General features: G+C 40.6%; 1 protein-coding gene across 1 annotated transcript in view; it reads left to right on the forward strand.

Annotated features, from left to right (window-relative positions):
- Window positions 1–9645, forward strand: part of UBAC2 (UBA domain containing 2) — a 259982-nt gene extending 250337 nt beyond the window's left edge. Inside the window, exon 9 of the mRNA XM_069064179.1 lies at window positions 3773–9645. Within this exon, the coding sequence (XP_068920280.1) occupies window positions 3773–3880 (108 nt within the window). The 3' untranslated portion in view covers window positions 3881–9645. The remainder of the gene's footprint in view (window positions 1–3772) is intronic.
- Window positions 9646–12325: the final 2680 nt, after the last annotated feature.

Below are 12325 nucleotides of genomic sequence, written 5' to 3' on the forward strand. Positions count from 1 at the left end.
TACCAATGTTAGTTTTCTTCAACAGAATTGATGAGTGCCAAGCGTTCAGAACTAAAAATGAAACAGCTTTTGTTCTTGAAGGCTCTATAATCTATCATGGGGAACAACATGTACATATACAAGTACACAAAATATGTTGTTGTTTAGTTGTTTTCAGTCATGTCTTACTCTTTGTGACCCTTTTGGAGTTTTCTAGGCAAAGATACTGGAGTGGTTTGCCATTTCCTTCTCCAATTCATTTTGCAGCTGGGGAAGCTGAGGTAAATAGGGTTAAGTGACTTGCCCAGGGTCACACAGCCAGGAAGTGTCTGAGTCCAGATTTGAACTCAGGTCTTCCTAACTCCAAGCCCAGCATTCTATCCACTGTGTTATCTTAATGGCCCACATAAAATATACATAAAATATGCTCAATGTAAATACAAGGTAATTTCAAGATAAGGGTGGGGGGGGAATCAGAAAAGATCTCAGGATGTTGCACTTGAACTTAGTTTTGAGGAAAAGGAGGGATTCTAAGAAGGAAAACTGAGAAAGAATTGTCATCTAGGTAGGAGACACACCTATGCAAAGACCCATAGGTGGCAGAAGAAATGTGATTAAAACAGCAAATAGGTCAGTTTGACTCAAAGGTGGAATGCATGAAGGGAAGTAACATGCAGTAAACCTGGAAATGCCAACTGGTGCCAGATCATGAAGGATTTTGAATGCCAACCAGAAGAGTTTTATCCTATAGGCAAGAGGGAGCCAAAATAACATGGCCAGACTACGTTTCAGGAATTTCACTTTAGCAACTGTACCAAGGCTGGTGTAGAGAGGACAAGACTGAAGGCCAAGAGCCTTAAGACAGGCTTATTTCAAGAGTCTAGGCAAGAGGTGATGACAGCCTGAGCTAGGGTGGCAGTCTTGTAAGTAGAGAAAGAAGGATGGATATAAATCATCTTTCATTAGGAATATATGAAAAAGTGATTGTTCAGTTGTTCAAAATGGTGTCTTTTGTCACAAAAAGACAACAGAAACTCATTTAGTGTTATTGGATGAATGGCCAGTAAAGATTACAAAAATATGGAGCATGAATGAGCTGTCAGAGTGAACGATGAAAGATGCCCTTGGTCTGAGGGAACATGTTCAGAAACAAGTTTTATCACTCATAAAGCCCTTGCAGACTTTGGAGTCTGATGAGATTACTAAAATCACCACTTCTTTGTCATGTGTCAAATTCAAGATAACCTTTCTCTTATGATTTCCTGGTATCCCATTCCTACTTTGCCTACATGTGTGGTTTAGTGGCTACTTGACATCATTATTCTGCTATTTAAATTTCTTATATCTCAAGTGTCAGACCTTTGACACTATACTGTGGCTTGTAAACCCAAGCTAACAGAAGCTTGCTCTGAGCAAGGAAGCATTGAGGTGACTGGAATTTTTAATACATGCCAACCACTACTGTGTACTGAAATACCTGAGACATAGTCTGGCCGTGTTATGTTGGCTCTCTCTTGCCTCTAGGATCAAACACAAACTCTTCTGGTTGACATTCAAAATCCTTCATGATCTGGCGCCAGTTGGCATTTCCAGGTTTACTGCACGTTACTTCCCTTCGTACATTCCACCTTTGAGTCAAAGTGCCTTATTTGCTGTTTTAATCACATTTCACCTCCCACCTATGGGTCTTTGCATAGGTGTGTCTCCTACCTAGATGACAATTCTTTTTCAGTTTTCCTTCTTAGCTAAGTCTTAGTGGAACCCAGCCTCTACATGTCACTGCTTTCCCCCACACACACATCTACTTTGCACGTGGCATCCTTCTTGAATTCTGTTTGTTTGTATACAGATTATATTTCCCATGTCAAATTGTAACATTTGAGGCAGCAGCAGAGTGGAGATGTGTTGTTTTCTGTTTTTATGGCTTCACCATGAATCTCTGGTGAAAGTGATGAGAAGAATTCATTGCTTTCTCCAGTAACATTCAGCAGCCCAGGAGATGAGAGGAAGAATTGGATCATTCTGGTTACCCAGGGAGTAGTATTCAAATTTAGGAACCATGGAAGATCTAGGAAGCAAGTGATTCTAGGGAGATAGGGAACACTGCAATGTCAGACCACATAGTCAAGGCCAAGTATGAAAGCAAGTGAAGACAGAGCAGAAAAGAAGGAAATATTGCCTGTTTGTGACCACTTTTTTTCTATACTTCTCCAAAAGTACAGCATTTTAGACACATTCTGGGATAAATTGACAATAGTGAGCTATTTAGATAACCCCAAGTCAAATATAAAATCCTCTGCTTGGCTTTTATAACCTGGCCTTTCCCCATCTTTCCAGTCTTTTCACACTGTCCAGTGACACTGGTGTCTTTGCTATTCTTGCTATAAGACACTCCATCACCTACCTGCATTTTCACTGGCTGCCCTCCCATGCCTGCAGTGCTCTCCCTCCTCACCACCACCTCCTGGCTTCCTTCAAGTCTCAGTTAAAATCCCAATCTGCCTTCTGAAAAAAGCCTTTCCTGGTCCTTCTCCTCCCATTCCCTTCCCTCTGAGATCACTTTACATCTACCCTGTACATATCTTGTATGTACATAGTTGTTTCGTCATTATCACCCCATGCCACCATTAGAACGTGAGCTGCTTTAGGGCCAGGATTGTTTTTGCCTTTCTTTGTATACATAGTGCCTAACAAAATGCCTTCTATTTCTTGGCCAACTGGCTTGAGATTCTAAATAATTAAATATTTATAATTATTATAATGCTATATAATATATATTTTATATATGGGGTAGAACACATATATAATACATTATAAAAGCATACTATATTATATATTATTTTATATTATAATTATTATAATCATTAATAATACATTTATGGGAAAATGAGTTCCAAACACAGAATTTACAGAGTCATTAGAATGAACTCATTTATACATTGGAAGCTGTGTAAACACAAAAAGCTTTATACATTTTCCATCCATGTATGGTTTGGAGTATTTGTGCTTTGTTCTGCTTACCCACCATGGGTTTGGTGCTGTTAGCTTCTTTGTGGTATTCTAACCCCAGACCTGTTCCCATCTCTCATTAATGAGCTTTTTTATAAAAGACAGAAGCAGATGCAGACTCTCCTTGCTAAAAGAGAGATTGGTTGGAAAGCATCATAAGCTAAAGTTTGTTATGTTGAAGAGATCAGTACCTAGTAGAGATACCCTCCCTGAATAATTAGAAGCCTTCTTTTCTTCTTTTTCTTCTGTTTTTTGGAGGGGGGAAGGCAAGGCAGTTGGGTTTAAGTGACTTGCCCAAGGTCACACAGCTAGTAAGTATGTTAAGTGTCTGAGGCTAAATTTGAACTCAGGTCCTCCTGACTCCAGGGCCCGTGCTCTATTCACTGCTCAACCCAGCTACCCCTAATTAAAAGACTTCTTGAAAGACCGTTGGAAAAAAAAAAAGAAGAGAAAGCTTCGTAAGGAAATGTGGTTAGTTGTCAACACTGAGACAAATTCTCCTTTGTGTTTAAGCCTTTTATAAATAGACGAATATAAAATTCTACAGTCCTTTCTTTGCAGGGATCTCTAAAATATATGTGTCTTCTCCCCTCCCTGCATTCCCTCTTGTTAAATGGGGAAAATGCCCTCTGTATAATTTCCAGCTTATAGAAACATGCCAAATGATTTTCTGGATTATTTTTACTTCCTTTTAATAAATTAAAGTACTATTCTATGAAAAACAGGTTGATTCTTGTCTTTTGCCCACCAATAAAGAGTATCTTTGCATTGCTTTCTATTTCAGGTTGCCCGACTCATGGAGATGGGATTTTCTAGGGTGGATGCTTTGGAGGCCCTGAGAGCTTCAAATAATGACCTTAATGTAGCTACCAACTTCCTGCTGCAGCACTGATGAGCCTGAGGAATTCAGCTGACATGGTTAATTGCCATATGAGGCAGAGGCAGCATCTGCCTCCTGGATGGCATTGAAAAATCTTTACCAGATGAATCCAAGGCAACAAAGCCATGTCTACAAAATCTAAGTTATAATGTTGGGTAGAGGGTAGGTATGCCCTGCTTCTTCCATGCCCTTAAACCCCAAGGTTGTTACAATTATACTATCTGAAAATAAGTTTGCCATTGAATTAGCTAGCATGTTCTTTTCTATCTTCATTTTGAAAAACTTGGTCTTTTCCTTAGATTAGGGAATCAGCAGTAAAGAATTTGTTACAGTCCATGTATAAAATGCTGAGAGATATGCAACAGCCCAGTGCCACTCCAGAGGAGAAATAGAGGCTGTTGTAAGTCATACTATTTTTATTATAGTACATAATCCCACATAATCTTTTGATTGCAATAATAATCTTGAAGGGGAAAGGGAGTAATGTTATTTCAATAAGGACATATCAGATTATTCTTTGTAAAAAGGTTTTTTTTAATTGTATTATTTTTTCCTCAAATTTATTTTTAAACCTAAAGGGCTATTCAGGCCATGTCTGATACTACCTGGATACCAGAAGTATGATTTATATATCTATCATAAATTGTATTAACTAAGGACTATCTAGGGGAGAGTGGAAGCACTGAGTCATGGACTCCTCATTATTACCAACCCAGGGCACGTTTCCTAGGCCTTTCTCCCCATGTCTTCCAGAAAAAGCTACTCATTAAAAGAGCCTACAGGAGTCTCTGAAACAAAGAAAAAGCTCTGGGAAAAAAAAGAATCTAGTGTTAACTCTCCCTTGAAAATCCAAAGTAGATCCATAACGGGGAAGTGATTCAGACAGCAAAAGAATGAAAATGGAGCTAAAAAAAAAAAAAAGCCCAGCCTGAGGGCATCCAGCCAGGTTCAGCAGGGCCAGAACTGACCTGCTGGATCTTCACAATGGCCTGAATAGAACCCTTTATAGTTGACATGTGATGGACCTGTGAATAGACTGTCCATTATCTTCAGGAAGCGGAGATGAGGACTCTAGCCCACCTTTTGTGTCTAGTTCTTGGGCTGGAAACCTAGATCAATTGTCCCCTGGCTGCACCACCAGCATTAGCCTCTGTAGAAGTGGCCCTTCCTGGCAGCCACAGGCTTGGGGTGCATGGCATCCCAAAGGATCAACCCAGGGCAGCGGACAGGATATGAGTAACATTTCAGAACTGGTCACCAGAAGCAGAGAAAACAGACATCAGGGTTGGAAAGGAATGGAGAAGGGAGGGGTAGGAGAGGGCTAGAAACAGTCTTTACCAAATACAAAGCAAGGGGGAAATGCCACTGCACTTGTCATCTGCAAAGTGAGCAGAAACTCATCGAATTGATGCAGGTTTAGGTACAGGATGCTCATCGTAATAAAGTTTAAAAAGTGTTTTACCTTTTTAGTATTTTTCACATAGTATTGACTCAATCTAAAGAAAATTTTCTCCTAGGCTTTGAATAATGAAACAGAGAGATGTTTGTCAGGCTACCTGTCTCTCTTTAACTGGAGAGCCTGATGAGATAGAAGGGTTGGAGAGAGCTCTTGTTCACTCTTGCCCTGTCTAGTTAATAGCAGCTGTGTCCTGAAGGAAGGAAATAAATGTGTCACCAAGGCCAGATTCCAGGGCTCATCAGTCTCATTGCAGCACCTAGCACCTGGTGGGGCCCAAAGAACTTTGTGCCCCTCTGTCTGAAAGTTTCATTAGCAGCACCTAATTAGTGAAGTGATAAGAACAAGTAAACCTAATGGAGAGGTCTGAGGCCAAGTCACTAAGCATATTCACATGTAGACGGTACGGAAGCAGTTCAGATTGGTTGTGCAAGGGACACACGTTTAGTGTTGTACTTACCAAAAATACTGCAGTATATATTCACACCATGTGTTACTTTTGTTAACCTAGTCAAATAATTCATAGCCAGTTAATCAGAGAAGCAGAGCGAATTTCTAAGTTCCCACTTATCTTAATAAATAATACTTAGCTAAAAATCAGGATCTTAGAGAAAGATGTGTATTTGAAGGTCATCTTAAGCAGCATTACTCCATCTACACATGAGACTGTTTTGGTCAGGACCTGTTATTTCATCAATGTAGGGAACTTCCATTTCCATTAATACCAGTTGGCAACTCTTATATGATTCAGTCTTAGAGAGTTGCCTAGGCCACTGAGAGGATAAGTGACTTACCTGTAGTCATACAACTAATCTACTTGGGAGGCATGACTGAAGCCCAAGTCCTTCTGACTTCAATACCAGCCTTCTATCCACTATGCCAGTCCGCCTCTCATATTTTAAATATGGGTTGTTGTTTTTTTCCTTTTAAAAAGGACTAATCACTGAGTGGTTCTTGTTTATTGTTTGTTACTATGTTTTGAGAAACCCTTCCAATTCACTTTTCATACTTAATGTTCTTCTCTACCATAAATGATAAGGCTCTGCCTTCCTTGTTATCCCCTGGGGCTTGGGGTTTTTTTCCCCATTCTATTTGCACAACTGGTGGCCTCAGGATCTTTTTTTTTTTTTTTGCCTTTTTTTTTTGAGAGGCAGTGGGGGTTAAGTGACTTGCCCAAGGTCACATGGCTAGTTTTTGTGTGTATGTTAAGTGTCTGAGGCCGGATTTGAACTCAGGTCCTCCTGACTCCAGGGCCAGTGCTCTATTCACTGTGCCACCTAGCTGCCCCCCTCAGGATCTTTTTCTTTGTAATCACCTCCAGACTATAATTCCCTACTCCAGTCTTAATACCAGGCCTTTACTTTCTTTCCTGGCTTCATCTTCTGCACCAAGGATCTTCTAGCACTCACATTCCCTGTTCTACCCCATCCTTGATAATCAGCTGTTTCCCACCAAATGGCAAACTAGTCATCTGCTCCGAATAAGTTTAGATCTCAAGGGCTTTGAATACAGGAAAATATATGCACACCCACACCTTCCATCAGATGCTGAAAATCTCATCAGGTAGATACATACTCTTTGAGAAAATCCAGTTTTCCTCTTACTGTCATGATTTGTGCCAGAGGGGGGCACCAAAGAGCTATGTTGATCTACCATTAAATCTAGAAAATTGTTTGTGGATTATTGAATTAGTACCATGCTGATTTCATTATTAAGTGGGTAAGTTCCAGTTGCCCTAGAGAGAGGCAAAAACCTTGTTAGTTCTCCTGGTTCTAAGGGAAAACCTGTATCAGTAAAGTCCTGATTGATAGGAGGGCCCCAGGTATTGCCTCAGCATAAATTACATTGAAGTCATGGAAGGAACATCAGAACTTTGATTAGTGAACTGAGCCCGAAGTTATGAAAATACCCAAGTGCCATTTATAAAATGAAATCACTTTTTAGTACCAGAACTTGTAATCTGTTCCTACAGCAATAGTCCTTTCACCTCCATAGGACCATATCCTAAAAGTTTTGGAGGGAGTTGCAGTATAATTCAAAGTTTATTCTACTGGATGTCTCAGGTATTGATCAAAGCATGTATTGATCAAAAGAGATCTGATTATCTTCATTCTGCATCCCACACCTTTCCCTTGACCTCAGCTCACATGGTGATTTTGAAATAAAAGAATGGGATTAAATGAGTATCATAAAGAGGGATACGCATTTCTCATTGCAATTTTCTGGCTTTGACTAAAGATTTTTCTTTTTAATTTTATGTTGGAACAAATATAAGGGCAATCTGCTCAGACCACTATGAATCTTTTGTTTTTTAAGCAGCAGGATCTAAGGACCCCAATCCCCCAAAGAGGATAGCATTTGCACTCTGAATTGGAAATGGTATTATAGACTACCTCCTTTGATCAACATATATTTTCTTGTGTACTGGGGGGCTGGAGGGGGCATTGTACAATAATCTCTTTTTATCCTTTAAATACAAGGAAATGTTCAAAGGGATCTATCTATGTGAGCAATAGCTACTGGAGCCTTCTTTTACACTCCAGTTTGGTACAGGCCAGAAAATTCCAGCTATTTTGTCACCTGGGGCATATTTTGTCTGCTGGGTATTCTGACCTGGACCATGAATGCCTGTGGCATTTCAGAAGCACCCCAGCATTCAGGTTGGAAGTTGTAATGGACACAAGCACAGTGTGGCCACCCACAAGAGAACTTGAAGCCATCTCTGGTGTCGTAGTGAACTAGGAAAGTACATCATTTCTGTGATAATGCCCAGGTGGTCAGAAGATCAGACAAAACTAAAGTGAGGGAGTGAGAAGTTCCCCTCAGAGCCCCTTGGACTTCCTGCAGGGAACCTTGAATGATTCGCTGGGGATAATTCTCAGCCTCTTCCCTGGAGCACAGGATGGTTCTGACCCAAACTGAGAGGAAGCCCCTGTGGCAGCCTCCAAGCAACCAGACTCTACAGCAGCAAAATGAGCAATGAATTGTTAGGCACAGTGAACTTTTTATTTAATGGACCCCTTTGGCAGTCTGGTGAAGCCTATGGACCCTTGCTCAGAATAATGTTCTTAAACACATAGGATTACAAAGGAAACCAATTATAATGAAATACAGTTATCCAAATTTTAAAACAACCAAATTCATGTGCCCTTCAGCCCCATCCCAAGAACCCCTGGTATAGATTATCCATCTGTAAGTACCAGAAGAAGAAAAACTCTTTTAGATAAAGCCAACCTAGTGCCCAGCTTTGTACCATTATGAGACTTGACTCAATTCACTCCCATAAGCATTTAGTACGCTACATTGGTGATGCAGACAAAACAGAACCTATCACTGTGCTCTGGGCTTAACCTCACAGCCTTCCAGGAGGCTCCTGTCCAAATCTATGTATGATATATAAGTAAATACCAGGTACATACAAAGCAATATCAAGTAATTCTGTGGGTTAGCAGTCTCTCACAGTAGGACTGATAAAAAGTCTTCATGAAGCTAGCGAATGAGAAACAGACTGTGGAAGGCTCTAGTCTGATGACTCTGTATTATACCCTAGAACCGTCCTGGAATTTGGAGGTGAGGGAGGAGGCGAGGAGCGGACATGGTCACATCCTTGTTTTAGGATTATTTGGTAGTTGGTTAAGTCTACCATTGGGCGTGAAGACCTCTACTCCCCCCTAAGAGCAAAGAGCCTCTTTTTGTGCTTTTGAAGACTGTTCTAGGGTTTTCTGTGTAACAGGATGAGAATTGTATGTGGCATATTTCATTCTTTACTCACTAAAATCTCTGCACGGTGTGCCAGTATTCATTAGAAGAATACAATAGAATGGTAAGCAGAAGTGTTAGAGCATAACTAAGAAATGGTCAGTCAGCCCAATACTGTCTATGCAGCTTTTTTCATGGGGCAACTTTTAAAACCTGCATTTTTGTTGTTTATGAAATACAAGTTTTCTCTATAGATGAAGCTTTCAGGATTGTGCAGCTGTTTTCAAAAGGTATCAAACTGCTAGATGTCTTCAGCCCAAAGTTCAGTGGATGCATATTAACTCCTCAAGAGGCCGGACCTCATTGTATTTAGATTCTCACATACATGTCTGTGGTATTTTGTGCCTATTGATGCCTTAATGACCTATTTAAAGAAAAAAAAAAAAGCAGTTATTTTGTTAAAATTAAGCAAACAACTGAACTAAAAAAAGCCAAATCCTGGACAAGCTACAAGAAATTCCCTGACCCACTTCCTCGGTAGAGTTATGACAGTGTTGTTTATGTTCTGGATGAACTCATTGTGACTAGAACAATGTTTTGGTAAAAGGAAGTTAAACCACCATCTCCCGTCTCTGTCTGTCTTATTTCTAATGCTCGTGTAAGTTTGCGCCTCAGATACATTTGGGAAATTCGCTTCTATAAAGGATCCTGCTACCACATTTTGGAGTAGCAAGGAACAACTGCCCCCTTCCAGCACTTGCCCAACAAAGCCACTAGGCTGGTTTCCCCACACACATACCTTGACACATGTGTAGCTCAGGTGGTCAGTGCCCTGGTCTTTGTCTCTAGTTCCTTATTTGTTTCCAAGGGGATTGGTGCTGTGTCAGATCTGGGGTGCTCTTTACAAGCTGTGTGCAGATAGGCAAGGCTCTTCACCCTCTTTTGGAGGCCTCAGCTGCCTCATTCGTAAAAGGGAGGGGATGGGCATCAGGGGTCTTCCCCTTCTTTGTGAGTCTTAGACCCCTTTGGCACTCCAGTGAAGCCTATGGACCCTTTCTCAGAATAATGTTTTTATAATAATAAAAAGAATAGAATAATTACATATTTATATTATATAATTTATATTCTATTCTATATAATATTTATATGTATTGTATTATATGTTATATTTCTATAATACATTATATGCAATAGAATTATATGACATAATAATAATCAAAGGAAATGCTACATTTCTGTCAGAGATTAGTAAAAAAATAAATTTTTTTCCTCATCCATATTTACAATCCCCTTGATATCTATTTATGGACCAATTTGTTCTAGGTTAAGAACCCTTGGACTTACATACGTGATTGCTGAAGTCCCCTTCTAACCCCAAACACTAATCCATGATCTGCACACACTCAGTGGGTATTTTTTGAGACCAGGCCAGCCTCTGGCCCCAGAAAGTTCTGGAGTGATTCTAAGAACCAATGCATGGACTCTGATATTGTCCATGAGGACCCAGAAGATAACTGGTAGGAACTTCCTACCTCAAGTGCCAGATCCAGAACTCTTCTCCTTCTTCCTCCAGACATAGTGTCTGGCCCACAGTGATTTCTTCCACTCAAAACTTAACCTTCCGGCAAGGTCTCTGCTCCAAAGTAGGGGGTGCAATTTAAATATAACCCCTGATGGTTAAGATGAAGGAGAACAAAAAAGCATCCAGAAGCAGCTGTTAGGAAAGGTCTGACACCACTGACTATATGAAAGGCCCTTTTCATTGGGAGATAATTATAACATTCCAAAGCTGACAATCCAAGGGTCCCATGAGAATATCCAAATTCAGATAGGACTTGGAAGGGCCTCTCTAATCTCTGAAAACCAAATCCCCCTCAGATATTTACTAGCTTGGTGACTCTGGGCAAAACCTTCAGTCTCCATGTCCTCATCTGTAAAATAAAGATTATAGAAATAGGGCGTTGGGAGGATCAAACGAAATCCTATAAAGCACTTGGTAAATCTTAAAGAGCTGTAGAAATGCTAGCTACTTACAAATTTTTTTTAAATAGTTGCCCATTGTGTATAGTACACCAAGACTGTCTGCCTCCTTGGATACTCACAGCTCCCTGGAAAGCCTCAAAAACTGCTCAAGATTTGAACTGCCGAATGAGGACACTTAACTGTTGCCAAATATTAAAGTGAGGAAATCTTTTCTTGGTATGTGTATAGGACGTTTGGAAATGGAAAGCCAAGGAATCTCCAGACCCCAGAGCCACCTGCCACAAGTGACCCACTCCTTGCTATTCATAGAGAAGTAAGATTAAAAACACAGTCAGCCAACAATGGCGTTACAGTTGGCTTCTTGAAATAAACTTTAACAACTTTATTTGCTCTTTCTTGGTCAGGTACCCATTTCTCCTGACCCTGCAGAATTCCTGTGTTTAATGGAGCATGGACCTCATACATAGTCCACCAGAAAAATCAACCGAGGTTCAGATCTACTCAGAACATAATTCACAAGCCCCCAGTAAAGTGTTTCCTTTTTTATCAGTCAGCCAGAAAATACATTATTTCGAAATGAAACATATCATTGATAAGATGGCAAGACTTGGTTTTCTTGTGCTCACATAGCATACCCTTCCACAGGTTATGTACTCACCAGGGAGGAAGGCAACCTGCAGAGAAAAATGTGTGGCCAGGGAACTCTCACAGAGGCTATGTGTGATCACAGAACACGTATGAAGAACACATGTTGGGTGGTCATGGGACCAGGACGTACTGGGGCTTGCACATGGGAACAGGGGCGGTCTGGGCAATGTGCGTTAACATTATGTAATGCCCTTTGGTGATGTCATGTTCCTTTCAGGAAACATCGCAACTCTGCTCTGCTGGGTTTCATTTCTGCAGTGGGTATTGTGAAAACAGTGCTGGTCACCCGTATCTGCTCCCATCTACTGGGTTTTTGTTCTCAAGAGCCATTTACTGATTCTCTGCTCTTACCTACTATAGGTACGGTTCCTAGAAAGCACCTTTCTGAAAAGTGTGGGCTGGATTAATGGACACTATGAAGGTAGTGAGGGTAGCTGAACAAAAACCAGCCAGGCCCATGCTGAGATTAAGCATCTTCTTTGGACTGTGTAGCTTGTGTTGATTTAAAGACCAGTATACTAGACAACTACTTAGGGTTAAAAAAAAAAATCACTTGTATATTCTGTTTAACTTCTGATTGGGGGTTGTGCTCATAAGAACTCATTCTAGGGGATTCTGTCCCCCCCCCCCAAATCCTGCTGTGTGTAGTCTGTGACTAAGAAGCCCAGATT

This window comes from Petaurus breviceps, unplaced genomic scaffold (assembly GCF_028583685.1).
Source record: "Petaurus breviceps papuanus isolate PSGF00001 unplaced genomic scaffold, PetGlider_PUasm1.0 90625, whole genome shotgun sequence".
Taxonomy (NCBI): domain Eukaryota; kingdom Metazoa; phylum Chordata; class Mammalia; order Diprotodontia; family Petauridae; genus Petaurus; species Petaurus breviceps.